Consider the following 15829-nt stretch of genomic DNA (forward strand, 5'->3'; position numbering starts at 1 on the left):
TTGTTTGTTTTTGGATCTTCTTCAATTTTATCTGCATTACGCCTACTAATGCAGATAAAAGCATGGTCAGCTCCGGGGTATGTTCTCAGAGACTTTATAGCGTTTTTATATCTAGATTTTATTAAAATGTAATCTATCTGGTTTCGAACAATGTTGTCTTCTGAATCCGCAGGTGATTTCCAAGTGTAAAGTCTTCTTTTAGGTTATTTTATTACTAATAATAGGTAATATGTAGGGTCTTTATATAATACCATCAAGAAAGCCCCCTAATAATAGTTAATCAATGTAAAGATCCGCTGTTTTGTGACGCTACCCGTTACGCCTTCTCCTCGTGGCGTTAGTTTCGTGACGCTCGTCTCAGCATTTTACTATAGAGAAAAAAGTAATACAACACAAGTATAGAAGCTTCGCTTCAAAAATTATATAAATAGAAACTTATCGAGTTATTTATAAATAAGAAACTGAACAATCTAACTCTGTTTTACTACACTAGGTACCAACCTAGCTGACAGCACTAGACACCTTAGGGGTTCAATATCAAGTAGTGAAAATGGCTGACATATTATTGTTGATGATTTTTCACTAAAATTTTCTTCTACTTAACCTTGTCCGCCACCCCTTTTGTACCCAATTAGGTGTCAGCCGTTGTGGACTTTATTTGATTGGAAAATTTAATCTTAAAAGTTCATAATATAATTATTAATGTATAATCCTCCTCCTCTATACAGAGATACAAGCTTGTTAAATATTACCCTAAAACTTAAAATTAAAATTTTACAAGTGCTAATGAGTGCTGTTGACTGCTGCTCTAAATATTTCTGCACTACTGCATTCAAACCATTCCCTCAAGTTCTTAAGCCACGATATTCTTCGTCTTCCCACATTTCGCTTTCCTCCAATTTCGCCTTGCACAATAAGCTGCAATAATGAGTATATTTACCATACCATGGCATAAGTACTCAAGTTTTCTTCTTTTGATAGTCAATTTTATTTCAGATTCATTTTATAATCTTCTAGTAACTTCTGCGTTTGGCATTCTTTGAGTCCATGATATTCGTACGATTCTTTTGTAGCACCAAAATTTAAAGGCGGCCAACTTATTCAGATGTACTTGTTTTAATGTCCATACTTCCAAGCCATAAAGAAGTGTAGTAAATACGTAACACCGAAGCATTCCCGACAACAAAAAAACATTTTAAGTTTAACGAATGATGTACGTGCTAGTTCAATCATCATCATCATAATCATTTAACCCGGATCTATCCACTGCTGGATATAGGTCTCCCTCAATCTTTTTCATGTATTTCTGTTTTGTGCTGTTTGCATCCAATTTTTGTCGATCCGTTTTATGTCATCAGACCATCTTGTTGGTGGACGACCTCTACTTCGATGTGCTTCTTGTCTCGGTCCCCACTGTATTATTCGCTGTGTCCATCTGTTATCCGACATTCTAGCTATGTGCCCCGCCCAGTTCCACTTAAGGGTCATAATTCTTTCTATGGCATCTGTCACTCCTGTTCTCCGTCTCATTTCCTTGTTCGTGATCCGATCCCTACGTTAGTTCAATACGTGTGTTAATTTCTTTGGATTGGTCTACATTTGATGTTATCCATGTTCCTTAGTATTTGTAGGTATACACACATATCTTAATTATAGTATTCTCAACAATTAATTGGATGTTTGCATCTGCTGATTTAGTCATGATCATGCATTTAGTTTTTTTCAAATTCATCAAAGTCCGTATTCATGACAGCATTCATTAAGTCATTGCTTTACGTTCTGTAAATCATTGTTGTTATCCATCATTATTACTGTATCGTCTGCAAAACGCAAGTTATTCAAAATTTCGCCATTAATAGATATACCTTCTATTGAATCTGAGAGCGCTCCTTTAAATTGCGCTTCACGGTAGACATTGCAGAGTAGTGGTGACAGCACTCAACCCTGGCGGACTCTATCCTGTATATTGTTATCTCGAGTGTTCTTGTTGTCAACTTTTACCTTGTCAGTTTGATTCCAATATAGATTAGATATAATTTTCACATCACGACTGTCAATATTTTTGCTGTTTAATATTTCTACAAGCTTTTTATATTTAAATCTACAAAACAAAAGTACATGTTCTGATTCACATCCATGCATCTCTGGGCGAGAAAATTCAAGCCGAACAAAGCATCTTTTGTGCCCATACCATTTCTAAAGCCAAATTGTGTGTCACTTATTTCATGTTCAAGAGTTTTAACAATTCTGCTGTATATTATTTTCAAAAATGTTTCTGTTCAAAGAATTAAAGCTATTGTTCTGTAATTTGAGCAGGATATTGCACTTGACTTTTTGAGTATTGCCACAAAGGTCGATTGCAGAGAGATTGCACTGAGATTGCATTGAGAAATCACAAAAGTATAATTGACCAACATTTCTGTGTCTGATTCACCTAAATGAAGACAAAGATGTAATGATGTAATCCATCTTTGAAAACTATCGAAAACATCTACCAAAACTGTTTTGATTCCTTTGGTCATATATATATATATATTAAACAAGAAGTTCATACAGAATCTTTATTATAGCAATCAAGAAGCTACAAGTTACAAGTTACATGACCCTGGCCGGAATGGCGGTACCGGATAACATCTGTCTGTCATCGGTCTTTTTCTTTGGTAAGAACTTTAATATGCTCTTTGCTTAACTCAATACTCTTACAATATTCAAGGATTTTTTCAGTAGTAAGAGCCTGTTCTCTAAGGAGTCTGAGTTGACTTTCATTACATGTTAGCCCAATGATTAGCTGATCACGTATCATTCTATCTTCATAGGACTCACCACAGGTTGCTTTAGTGCATTTAAATTCGCATAATCTTGCTTGTTCCTTTAAGTCAGTCAGGTACTGGTCTATAGATTGTTCATTACCTTGAACAAGATGATGAAACTTCAAGGTTTCCATTGGAGCTATCTTTTTTGGCAAAAAATAATCATCAAACGCACCTATTAATTTATCGAGAGTAGCCTGTTGGTCTTCTGTAAATGTATTATAAATATCAACACCCTCATCTCCTATGAAATTTAAAAGATTTGCAATTTTCACTTCTTCTGTTGAAGCACTCTTCTCACTTGCGGTAAGGTAAATTCTAAACTTCTGTTTCCATAAAAGCCAATAACTAGCTGGACTTTGATGCTTAAATAATGGACTAGGCGGTTTAAATTTCATTATTATTGTTAAAATCTCTGACAACCAGAAAATCTTTGGATTGGCGGGCTTCTAACCTCACTCTTTCCTCGTGGTTTCAAACTTAATTAACACCTGACACCATGTTTTGACTCCTTTGGTCATATATATATATATATATATATATATATATATATATATATATATATATATATATATATATATATATATATATATATATAGAATCTTTATTATAGCAATCAAGAAGCTACAAGTTACAAGTTACATGACCCTGGCCGGAATGGCGGTACCGGATGACATCTGTCTGTCATCGGTCAATGAACAAGCAGAATTGCTTATAAAGAGGAAGCAGAAGAATGTATAATTGACGTTTTTTACGAGACAAACTCCATATTACTGATGACGATAATTTTTCGGCACCAGCTCTCCGTCTATAGGGAGACAAAATAAAATATTTTGCAAATAGAAAAGGTAAAACGATGAAAAAGGTATATAATAAATAAATGATTGAGGAAAAGAAAGTTAATAATGACATTAGTAGAGCGAACTAATAAAGCAATAGGCAACAAATTATAGAAAAAAAAATTAATGGCGGCCAGTAAATCAGAGATGATGATGAAATGTAAAAGAAAAAAAAAAGAAAACCGGTCTTAAAAACAAACCAATAAAACAATATTGAATTCAAAAACGACAAAAAAAGCAACACCTTGCCTGTGACACACTGTTCTGTAATATAACTTTTCATATAGTATATCGCAAGCGATGACCCCATTTTACTAAATTTGCTGCTGTTATCCCTTTTGCATACAGTCAAGAGACAACCCATCAATATTTTATAGAAGAGTATACGAGTACTTATCTTTATTAAGTCTCATGTCTTTGCTCTAGGAGAGTAAACTTTGTATAGGATAGATATAACAAGGGTAAATGTGTATATATTGTTCAGAGACCAGATCAAGATATATGCTTTGGAGGCGGGTAATGTAATTCTATTAAAGTAGAGGTGGAAAGTAAAAATACAAAATACTTTATCATGTGGACTTGAAGTCTTATTGATTTTGTTATAAATGATAACAAAGATAAAATATACAGGGTTAGTTTTTAATGCGACATCAATCGATAATCTGATTATGGTATGGAATATCCAAAAAACTTATTTAGAAAAATTGTAGGCAATAATATTCCCTATACTTGGAAAATATGTGAAATTTTACAGGGTGATTAATAGCTACGTGATATAGCAAACATACAATTTTTTAAATATGACACCCTATATATATTTCCAAATTTGTATTCTTCTCATAATTGGGTATTGGGTTTTGCATTACTATACAGAGTATTTAATTTATAATTTTTAACCCCTTATATTTATAAGGGGTTGAAAATTGGGGACAGATGTTACTGGGGGTGGAAATAGGGCAAGCAAAATAACTGAAACTGTGCGAACGGCACTCAGGGTTTGTTTGGAGAGCTGGGTAGTGGATTAGTTGAATGGCAAAGGGGTTGGATTGGGGCAACTACAAAAATGAAACGAAGGGGACTGATATGAATCTCCTGGAACAAATGGACATACAAAACAAACAGGAAGGACAGTTTTCATATTATTATCTTTTTAATCTGTCTGTGTGGCTTGTCTTTATTGTTAAAAATTAATTTTGCTGTAGAAGAGTTAACATTATAATATGACCTGAGTATTAGAGGAAAGTTCGAGAAATTGCTTACTTCCATGCAGAATATATCACGAGTAATATCCTGAACGGAGGAAGCCAAACGCAAGAGCTTTTGAAAAATTAATGGATCGTTTTGTTCGCACTGGGTCAGTTGTATATAAAAAAAAATGAGAGAACCAAAACTGTTCTAAGTGAAGAAAAGGAATATGATGTACTGATAGCTACTACTGAAGAATCTCTCATTAGCACTCTTAAAATTTCACGTCAATATGACATTAGTCAAATTTTGGCGGCAAAAATCCTTCGTAAACGTAAACTGCATCCTTACCGCATATATTTACATCAAGAATTGCCAGTCGGTATTTATCAATGCAGATTAGAATTTTGTCAATGGTCTCAGCAGCAAGGGCAAAGAGACCTTTTTTTTCGATTATGTGCTTTTTGGAGATGAGGCTATCATCATGATGTTTGATGCATTAAAAAATCCCTATTTTGTTAACACTCGTAATTAAACTAGGTGGTCTATAAATGTTTGGGGTGGTATTGTTAGCGATTATGTGATTGGCCCACATTTTTTTGATGGTGTCACATATCTAGATTTTCTAAAAAATCAATTGCTAATACTACTGCAAAATGTACCGCTTAATATTCGACAACGAATGTGGTTTTTACACGACGGTTCATCACACTGCTTGTATTCACAATCATCTAATTAGCAACTATCCTGAGAGGTGGATAGGCAGAGGAGGACCAACTGTTTGGTCACCACGATCACCGGAAATTTCCAAAATTGATTTTTTCATGTGGGGCTATAATAATAATAATAAATAAAACTTTATTCATCCTTGCAGATTATTTAAATAATATAGGACATGTCAAAGTAAAAGGAAACGTTAAAGACTACCTATACAATATAAACATACACATAAATATAGAAACAACATACAACATATCTAAGACATAAATTCCGAGACACTATAAAAACATGACTCGATGAGATAAGTCTTCAATTTATTCTTAAATGCCCTATCATCATCTGCTTCACTTTTTAATTTGGATGGGAGCTGATTAAAAAACCTTACGCCGTTATAATCAGGGTTTTTTTTTCAAACATAGAAGTGTAATGTTTAGGAGTCCTAAAGAAATCTTTTTTTCTGGTACGATAATTGAGTACATCTGAATTTGATTTCAATCTATTGATATTAGCTTTTGTATACAGAATACTTCTGTATATAAAAATTGAGGGAATAGTAAGTATTTGATATTTTCTAATATGCTCTCTACACGTATGTCTATATGGTAAATTAAAAATCAAGCGAATTATGCGCTTTTAGGCTATAAAAACTTTCGAGACATTTGTTGCACTGCCCCATAGAACAATATTATATGACAAATGTGAATAGATGATAGCGTAATAAACATTAAGTATCTGTTCCGTTGTAAATAAGTATTTGAGTTGCAAAAGAGCATCGTATCCAGAATTAATTTTCGAATACATACATGATTAATATGTATCTCCCAGCTCATATTACTGTTTAGATGTAGTCCTAAAAACTTTGTAGTGTCAGATAAAGTGATAAAATCATTGTCGACTTTGACGGAGAAATTTTCCTTTATTGAAGTTTTTATATAAAATTGCATACATACTGTTTTACTCGAATTTACTATTAAGGAGTTTTTTTCGCACCAAGACGTAAACTCATGGGCTAAGGTATTGAGTTTTAACCTCAATTCCTCAGCATTTTCTGCAGATGCCACCAAAGTCGTGTCATCAGCATACAAAAAAATATTTTCCGTACTCATATATTTAGGCATATCATTGATATAACAAAGAACCAGATCAACGTCATACAAATCTGATTGATAATGACCGACCTTGACATACATCTGTCGATATTCTAGATAGGATTGTAACCATTTTAAAAAATTGCCTCGAAATCCAAGTCCGTTTAGTTTACAAATTGCTACATTTAAATTTATAGAGTCAAAAGCTTTAGTTAAATCAAAAAAGAGGGCTCCAACAAATTTCTTTTGATCTAATGAACTATAAATGAATTTAAAAAGTGTTGTTGATGCACTCTCGGTTGATTTACCTGGAAGAAACCCATTTTGATATGAACTTATTATGTTATATTTACTAAGAAATGGCAACATCCTTTTATGAATGCATTTTTCAATAATCGTACACAAGACAGTTGGTACGGTAATTGGTCTATAATTTTCTAACATAGTTTTGTTTCCTTTTTTAAATATTGGGGAAACGATACCAATTTTCAAATCAGTGGGAAAAATACCCATCTCTACAGATTTATTTATTAAATCAGTTAACGGTTGAATAATGTACACGCTCATAAAAGACCTTGTATACCAGAAGCCTCCAACAACGCCAGATGATATGAAAAATAGACTAAGAGAAGCTTTTAATAAAATTAATTTATAAATTTTAAGAAATGTGGCTCGGTCATTTGAATATCGGTTACAAAATTGTATAGACGTTGGTCATTTTGAACATTTACTTTGGACCTATTTCCTTAATATCACATTATTCGTTACATTCATTACATATTATTATGGTTTATATTTTTTGATAGTTACTTATTGAATAAAAATAATTTTGTTCTATTATCACTTAATACTCAATACTTATTTCTACTTACAAAAATTGAATGTAGTTCCGAAATTTGAAGAACACTAAAAATATCTCGGAAAATAATAGGTTTAGGTATAGGGAATACTATATAAAAATAAAAGAGTATCATAAATACAATATTTCTAAAAACTAAAATACAGGGTGATCTTTTCAAAAAAATTGAGAAAATCGTAATTTCGTTTTATAGTTCACCCTGTATACAAATTTTAGTCAATGATTACAATTAAACTTAATTTAAAAATAACAATATATTGTTTTATTATATAAAACATATACAATAAATAATCGTTTATGCATTACTTCTTTATATACATGGTGTTGATTTCATAGGGATTTCGAAATAAAAATGATCATAACTAGACTTCGGCAAATATGCAAACTATGCACGTGTTTACCCGAAAATATGCAAATATTTTACAAAATATGCATACAAATAAATAAAAAAATCGAAAAATAGTAACAATTTTATTTAAAAAAAAAAGTGTACATAACTAAATATTTCCTACTATTCATTAAGATTTACATTTATTTTAAGTAACTACATCATTTTTAAGTATGAATAAACTTATTTAGAATTATGGTAACAATAAATGACCAAGTGGTGTTCAAAATTTTCTAACAAAAACTTGTGGCTTCTGTCTGAGTACATATATTTATATATGGAAAAACTTCGTTCAACATCAACTGATGTAACGGGAGCATTTTTCAAACTAACCAAAACATTTGGTTCTAAATTAATTGTTTCCGAAATATTTCCAGCTAGAACACTGACTACTTCAGAAAGAATATGGTAACCTTCATTTTTTTCCATAGTAGCTTCAAATTTTTTTAAAATATCTTTTCCAATATTACCTCTAACGTTCCGACAACATGACGTAAATTCTTTTATTAATGCTGTACTTTCGAACAATGACAGTTTTGGTGATTCTAACTGAGTAATTGTTTTTTGAACAAAACTAAAATTTGATTTTATAAATGAAAGTTCTTGTTGAAGCAAGTTACTCTGAAAAGTTTGTTTAGAATCCAAAAGAGATTGGGAACTTTCATCTGTTAACGTATCAATTATGTTCTTTATTTTAACAAAATGATCTGCATAAAAATTAGCTGCTTCTAACCATGTTCCCCATCGCGTTAAAATAGGTTGTGGTGGAAGAGAAATGTTAGGTAGCATTTCTTTATAAAGTTGAATTCTTATAGGAGATTTAAGAAATACTTTTTTGACACTGGATATCATGGTATTTACAAGAGGAAACTTTTTTCGTATTTCCTCTGCAACTCTGTTTAATCCATGCGCTACACAAGTAACATGTATTAAATCTGGGAAATTTTTTTTTAAATTTTGTCCTGCTTTCACCTTATAAGGAGCAGCATCCGATAAAATAAGCAGTAATTTATTAGAAGGAATAGTTGTCGGAAGAAAAAAAGTTGCTAATGTTTCTTGTATAAAACGCAAAAATTGTTAAAGCATTTGTTTTCTCAAGTTGCTGGCATGAAATAAGATGAGATTTTGGTAAGGTATCTTCTTTAAGAACACCAATCAATAAATGAGCAATATACTTTCCTGAGGAATCAGTGGTTTCGTCTACAGATATGTAAAAATAATTATCTGCAATTTCTTCCTTAATATTAATTAACACCGACGAGTATAGCCCGTTCACATTATTTCTTCTTAGAGACCGATCACTTGGAACATTAAGTTTGCAATATTTTTTTAGAAACGAACTAAAATTTACATTTGCTAATTTTGAAAGCGGTATGTTTGCAGACACTAATGCGCAACACAAGTCTTCATTAAAAGTTTCTTGCTCATCTAATTTTTTTGAAGTAGATTGGAAACATTTAGCCATTGAAGTTTAATGTTTTCCTCCTATTTTTCCTTTTTTTGCAATGTGTGAAGCAGTTCTCACATGTTGGTCTATCTGAAATTTCTTCTCACATGCTATCTATAAATAAAAATAAAAACCTTTATTTTAACCCAACCTTTAAAGTATAAAAATATACAAGGTGTTTTTGGTTAATCAAATAACTGGTTTGGAAAAAAAACACTCGCTAAGTGTTTTAAATGCAGTATTAATCCACAAATTAGTTTTTGTTACTAACCATTAGTACATCATATAACTTATTTTAAAATTCAACAAAATTTTTTTTTTTGTTAATTCAATTACAATAAAAATAATTGTGTTTTAGAATAGCTGACTTCATAAAAAAAGTAAAGGTGAAAAATTTTTCTAAATACACACCATTGTATTGTACCATGGACAATTTTTTCTCACTAAAGGAAGCTATTTTTCATTTAAAAACAACCTACGAGTACTAAATTTCAAGTAAATACGTTTATTGGTTTTAAAGTTATTGTTGTTATTAACTAAAAGAATTTAATTTTTTTTAATTTTAACACCCTGTATCTCGAAAAGTAAATAAGTTTGACCCCTCATTAACTATATCGTTTTGTTCAATTTTTCGAGAAGTATCTACAGTCAAACGTTGTAAGTGTCATTTGGAAACACCCTGTATGTATGAAATATTAGATATTTAATAGAAAATATTAGATACTTACAATTTTGCCACAGACTGAACAGTAGATTTTTCCCATATCCATAGACAGCTCTTTATAAGGTTTAATCCAAGTTGAAGCACTGGTTGTTTTAGGCATTATAAATTCACAATCTTCCTTTTTGTTACGCACAACGAGTGTTTACGCTTTGAATATCAAAACAAAAATGATTTACAAATCTGAGCATCAAATTAGAAATGTTTAGGTACCTAATTCAATAAACTGGGAGATTTTGGAAAATCCCTAAATTAGGAACAAAACTATTAGCCGTTTACCTGCTGTTAAGATACAATAAATTGTAGATAGATTTGGGGATTAGATCATAAAATGCAAATGAGCGAACCCTTAGCGATTATCCAATAACTGAATGCCTCAGTGACCGAGACTTTCTAAGAATGTTGAGGGCTACTTAAATTGATCTTCTTTGAAATTGTAAATGTTTTGTACCTGTAAAGATTACGTACTTAGATCATTTCTTGATTAAAATGACTACAAAATTTTATACAAGAATTGAAATAAATTGGTATGTTTAAAAATTTTCAAATACAGTATAAAAATCTGAACTTTTATGCACTTTATGCAAACTTTTATACAAATATGCCAAAATATGAAATATTTGCATAAAATATGCACAATATGCAAAATATGCAATATGCATATTTGCCGAAGTCTAATCATAACTTGTTAAATACTCTGTGTAGTAATGCAAAGCCCAATATTATAAGAACAATAATTATGAGAGGAATATAGATATGAAAAAATATATAGGGTATCCTATTTAAAAAATTGTATGTTTGCTATACCACGTAGTTACCAATCACCCTGTAAAATTTTACATATTTTCCAAGTATGAAGAATATGATTGCCTACATTTTTTCTAAATAAGTTTTTTAAATATCTTATAACACAATGGAATTATCGATCGATGCCACACTAAAAAATTACCCTGTATATTATTCAGTTATGATATAGAGGGTGATATGATAAATGCGGACCACATGTTAAAATTGGATACGAACATTGGATAAGAAAATGAAACAAGAATATAGTCTGAAGTTGCTCACCTACTTCGTGGCCAGTTTTTCTATAATTGAAAATTAAATTTGTTTTTTGTTTAAAAACAAAATTTTACAAAAAGCTATTCTGCCAACTACTTACTGCCTCTTAAAAATATTATTTAAATTTATTTTAAAAATACATACAACATAGTATGAAGCTTCGTACTGCTAGTCTATAGTACCGCTTGCTGTACCACTTGCAGAAGGTGTTCGAAATGAGAAACTTTTTTTTGTATCTTCTATAACCCTGTATATCATAAGAGGCTACTATGATCGATTTAATATTAACTGAATGTAGAAGTTTTTACCATGGTAACACTATAATAAATGCTACCGCCACAATTTATTTCATTATACCGTTTCCATTCTTATGTAGTCTACACCCCTCTACGATAAGTAATTTGAAGAAGCAATTTTTTAAATTAACGGAGCCTTCTACACCATTAATACTTTCAATTTGGCTGTGTATATTTGAAATTATATTAATGGTCTAGAAAATTCTTCCTTAATGTAAACTACAAACATAAATTATTAGATATCGATCTCTTTTGTAGATGTTTTTGGAATCTGGAATTTCAAATACGATATTCTTCAAGAAATGATGTAAAGATTTATTAATAGAATATTTTAACGGAAATATAGTTTAGTTTTAGTATATCACTGAATAGAGAATTGGGGCAATTCAGTTAGATTTTTACTCAACACAATTGTAGTTGTAGGAGGGGGAATATCGACTGCAGGGTAATATCGATCACTCTCAAATTTCATTTTGCAAATTGACGTTGCAGAGCAAAACGAATGCGCACATGTTGAACGCATCAACAACAATTGGTACACTGACCACTTAATCGTTTTTCATACACCATAGGCACTTAGTGTCTAGTAAGGTAAGTGCTCCTTTATTAGTTGAAGTCAGCATTTTAGTCTTCACAATGCATGAAAACATATTTCTAGAATACAGATATCACAAAATCATCATATAATTTCAGGTTAAGTGTTTTCTAAAAAAGTTCATGTCAACAATGAGCACACTTTCGGATAAAATCGACCATAGTGCTAGATTTTACCCCAACGTAATCAATACCCTAATTGTGATAGGTCTCAGTTGATGTTATTAATTTCAGATGCCAGGAATATATCACAGAAAAACAACACGGTCCTCATGGGGCGAAGAGGCGATGGATAGAGCTTATGGAACATTGCAAGACCGACTAAGAGGTCGTTTCAATGCCAAAAAAATTACACTAGGACGAAAAGCTGTCTTTACGAAGGAAAAACTGACATTTTAGAACTGTCGAAGGCGTTTTTTGGCCTTACGTTTCGTACCATACGTCAAATGGTTTTTGAATATGCAGAGCAAAACAAAATTACACATCCATTTGAAATTGTAACGAAAATGTGTGGAAAAGACTGGTTTTATTCATTTATGCACCGTCATCCAGAACTCAGTTTGCGTAAACCAGAAGCAACAAGTTTGAGTAGAATTACAGCTTTTAATCGTGAAGAACTAAAGATATTTTACAAAAACTTAGCAACTCTATGTGATCGTTACAAATTTAAATGTGATCAAATTTTTAATGTTGATGAGACGGGTATCAGTAATGTTCATGTTCCCTGTAAAATTGTTGCTGCCAAAGACCAGAAACAAGTGGGTGCAATTACCAGTGGTGAACAAGGACAAACCACGACGCTAGTATTCGCTTTCAGTGCATCAGGTCAATATATTCTACCTATGTTTATTTATAGAAGAAATCGGATGAAAGTAGGTTTGGACAAAAACCGTCCTATTGGGGCAATATATCAGGGCAATCCAAATCAGAGTAAATAACGGAACAACTTTTCTTGGTATGGTTGAAACATTTTTAGCGGCATGTTAATGCTTCTAAAGATCATCCAGTTCTTTTAGTGCTAGATAACCACACAACGCATTCAAGTCTAGCTTCCTACAATTTTTGTCCACCGTCTTCAGCCTCTAGATATCATGTTTTTTCTCCATTCAAGACAGCTTACTACCAAGAATGTGACAAGTATATAAAATAAAAAAATAAAAGAGAAAATTAGTACAACAGACGTTGTGGAACTTGTTAAAAATGGACCTTTAATAGGGCTGCGTCTGTTGAAAAAGCTGTAAATGGTTTTCGAACCACAGAGATCTTTCCCTTCAATCTCGATGTTTTTTGTGAAGAAGTAATATCTATACCAGTAGTTGAACAATATCACGATAATGTGTCTTCTCTGCCTGCTACACATCAAACACCATTGCCAATACCAGTTCCCCTAGATGTACTATAGATACAGGGCCCAGTAGAGTCCAAAATAAAAAAAAAACTGAGACCAAAAGCCGCACCATCATCAAAAGATTCTTTATCTGAATCAGAATTAGAGGAAGTTTCAGACATTGATCTGAGCGAAGATAAGGATAAATCTGTGCAGCTAAAAAATTAAAGCTTATCTCGTATATCTTTCAGTGAACTATGCCCTCTACCGGCACTACCAGTGAGTAGTTATACAAAAACTAGGAGCAGGCGAGCTCAACACTCTACCATTTTAACATCAACACCATTAAAAGAACAATTAGAAAATAAGGAACAAAAAAAAGCAAAAGAAGAATGAAGTTGAGAAAGTTAAACGAACAATTGGAGCTACTAAGATAAAAATAGAAAAACTAGTCAAGAAGAAGACTTATGGCGTAAAAGCACACCAAACACGAGAAAGCGACCTATCTGCAGTATGTTTGGAGTTTGGATAAAATTAAGTATGGTGGAGATGTCGTCTCTGTGGTCTCCGGGCTCATGCAGACTGCACGGAAGCAGATACTGCTACTCTTGATATTTGCTCAAACTGTAAATGTGACTAAAGAAATAGGTATTTTATACTTAAAGGCAAGTAAACTTAACAATTGAACTTGTCCATCTGTGATCGATATTTTCCATCCTTGATCAATATTACCCATCTCCATTGTCGATATTACCTGATCGATTGATATTACTAGAATTTTTTGAGTTTCCAAAAAAAGTATTTTTAAAATATTTGTAAGTATTTTATAATATTTTTGAAGCAGTAATTGGTGAAATTTCTGAAAAAGATTCGCTTAGGCCGAGATAATCAGACAACTGAAATACAAAGAAGGATAGGTCTCACATGGGCTGCCTTTGGTAGATTGAATAACATTTTCAAGTCTGTTATCCCAGTTTGTTTAAAAAGAAAGGCGTTTTACCGGTTCTTACATATGGTGCAGAAACACTGACCCTGACAAAAAGAACAATAGATAAAATAAGAGTTACACCACGCTCTATGGACAGATCAATATTAGGTATTACCATCAGAGTTAAAGTACCAAACCTAGAAATAAGAAGAAGAACAGGAGTCACAGATACAGTTGAAAAAATAGCCATGGCTTAATGGGCTTGGATCGGATATGTTGCCAGATTAACGGATGATAGATGGACCAGAAAGATTCTGGAATGGCGACCAAGGTAAGAGGCATATCGAAGCAGAGGACGACCACCGACTAGATGGACGGATGATATCAAGCGCATCACGACAAACTGGAAAATTTTACGGGAGGCCTATGTTTAGCAGTGGACAAATATAGGCTAATTGATGATGAGTAATTGGTTAACTGAATGAACTAAATGTCCATATTATAAGTTTCAAATTCGTAAAAGCTATAGCAAACAGTCTATTACAGTTTTGTCTTAAGTAGTCGATATTCCCCCACCTTCCCCTATAGACAAGTTTGACAGTTGAAATGTGTAGTATGAGATATTACAAAAATACATAATAAAAGATGTTTAATTATTATTTTATATGCTTTTATTTCTTCAATTTTATTTTACATATTACTATGACAATTCTCCGTTAATAGTGCCAATGATAAAAAAGAAGATTCCTGTATAAAATAATTGAAGAATTTTTTATGCGATTTGACAAAAAAACCACTTCTCAAACAAAAGTAACCCTATTTATCTGTAATATATTTCATAAGTTACTGTTCCTAAATCCTCACTGGGACATATTTATCGTACGCTATTTAATTTTCACAATCTGTACAAAAGGTAGCGTCTTTTTGTCTAATTATCTTCAGGATAACGTTCTTATAATTATCTCGAAGTCTGAAGAGGCTTCGTATATTTTATTCGCATCTGCCAGTAAATATCTCCCCCAGCGGTTGTTAAACCCAACCCTGGAAATAAATAAGCTTATGTAGGTAGGTAGAAAGTTTAGCCTAATAAACTTTGTTTGAAAGCAGACATTTTTTCGAATGGAAAATGATAAAGACTCGAAAAAGCGAAGGAGGAGAAAGTGAAGAAGAAGAAAGCCGATTAGAATTAACGAAGTTTTGGATTAAGGCTCTCGTTATTGGACAAAACGTGAGAAATAGATTTATTTCTTTTTGTTTCTGACTATACAAGAATCGCATAATTAATAAAAGCATAAAGAGATATATTTTTTAAATTTCTGCTTTATAATATTAAAAATTATTCCCATTTACTCGTTGCACCGCATGCGTTGATGGAGGTGTTTTTATTTTTGTAACAAAAGACATACGAATTAGTCCTTTGCCCCTTATTACTTTTCGATGCAGGTGGAATAATATTTATTAAGTTCAAACATGGCTAAGCAATCAACTGAATCCAGAAGACTGGGGTTGGAGATTGATAGATAATACTCTGGAACCGATTAAATCTTTACTCTGACCAGCTCCAG

General features: G+C 32.1%; 3 protein-coding genes across 5 annotated transcripts in view; 2 read left to right on the forward strand and 1 right to left on the reverse strand.

Annotated features, from left to right (window-relative positions):
* Schip1 (Schwannomin interacting protein 1) overlaps positions 1-15829 on the forward strand; it is an 879380-nt gene that overhangs the window by 14920 nt on the left and 848631 nt on the right. The window lies entirely within an intron of this gene.
* On the reverse strand, positions 2642-3208 carry LOC140443399 (uncharacterized). The gene has a single exon (XM_072534640.1). It carries the CDS (start codon positions 3206-3208, stop codon positions 2642-2644), a length of 567 nt encoding a protein of 188 aa, XP_072390741.1.
* On the forward strand, positions 12516-12947 carry LOC140443401 (uncharacterized). Its single transcript, XM_072534642.1, has one exon. The coding sequence runs from the start codon at positions 12516-12518 to the stop codon at positions 12945-12947; it is 432 nt and encodes a 143-aa protein (XP_072390743.1).

Source organism: Diabrotica undecimpunctata, chromosome 6, assembly GCF_040954645.1.
Source record: "Diabrotica undecimpunctata isolate CICGRU chromosome 6, icDiaUnde3, whole genome shotgun sequence".
NCBI lineage: Eukaryota > Metazoa > Arthropoda > Insecta > Coleoptera > Chrysomelidae > Diabrotica > Diabrotica undecimpunctata.

Excerpts from the sequence above, each read along its gene's own strand:
- LOC140443399 (XM_072534640.1), bottom strand. The coding sequence starts at position 3,208 with ATGAAATTTAAACCGCCTAGTCCATTATTTAAGCATCAAAGTCCAGCT.
- LOC140443401 (XM_072534642.1), top strand. The coding sequence starts at position 12,516 with ATGTGTGGAAAAGACTGGTTTTATTCATTTATGCACCGTCATCCAGAA.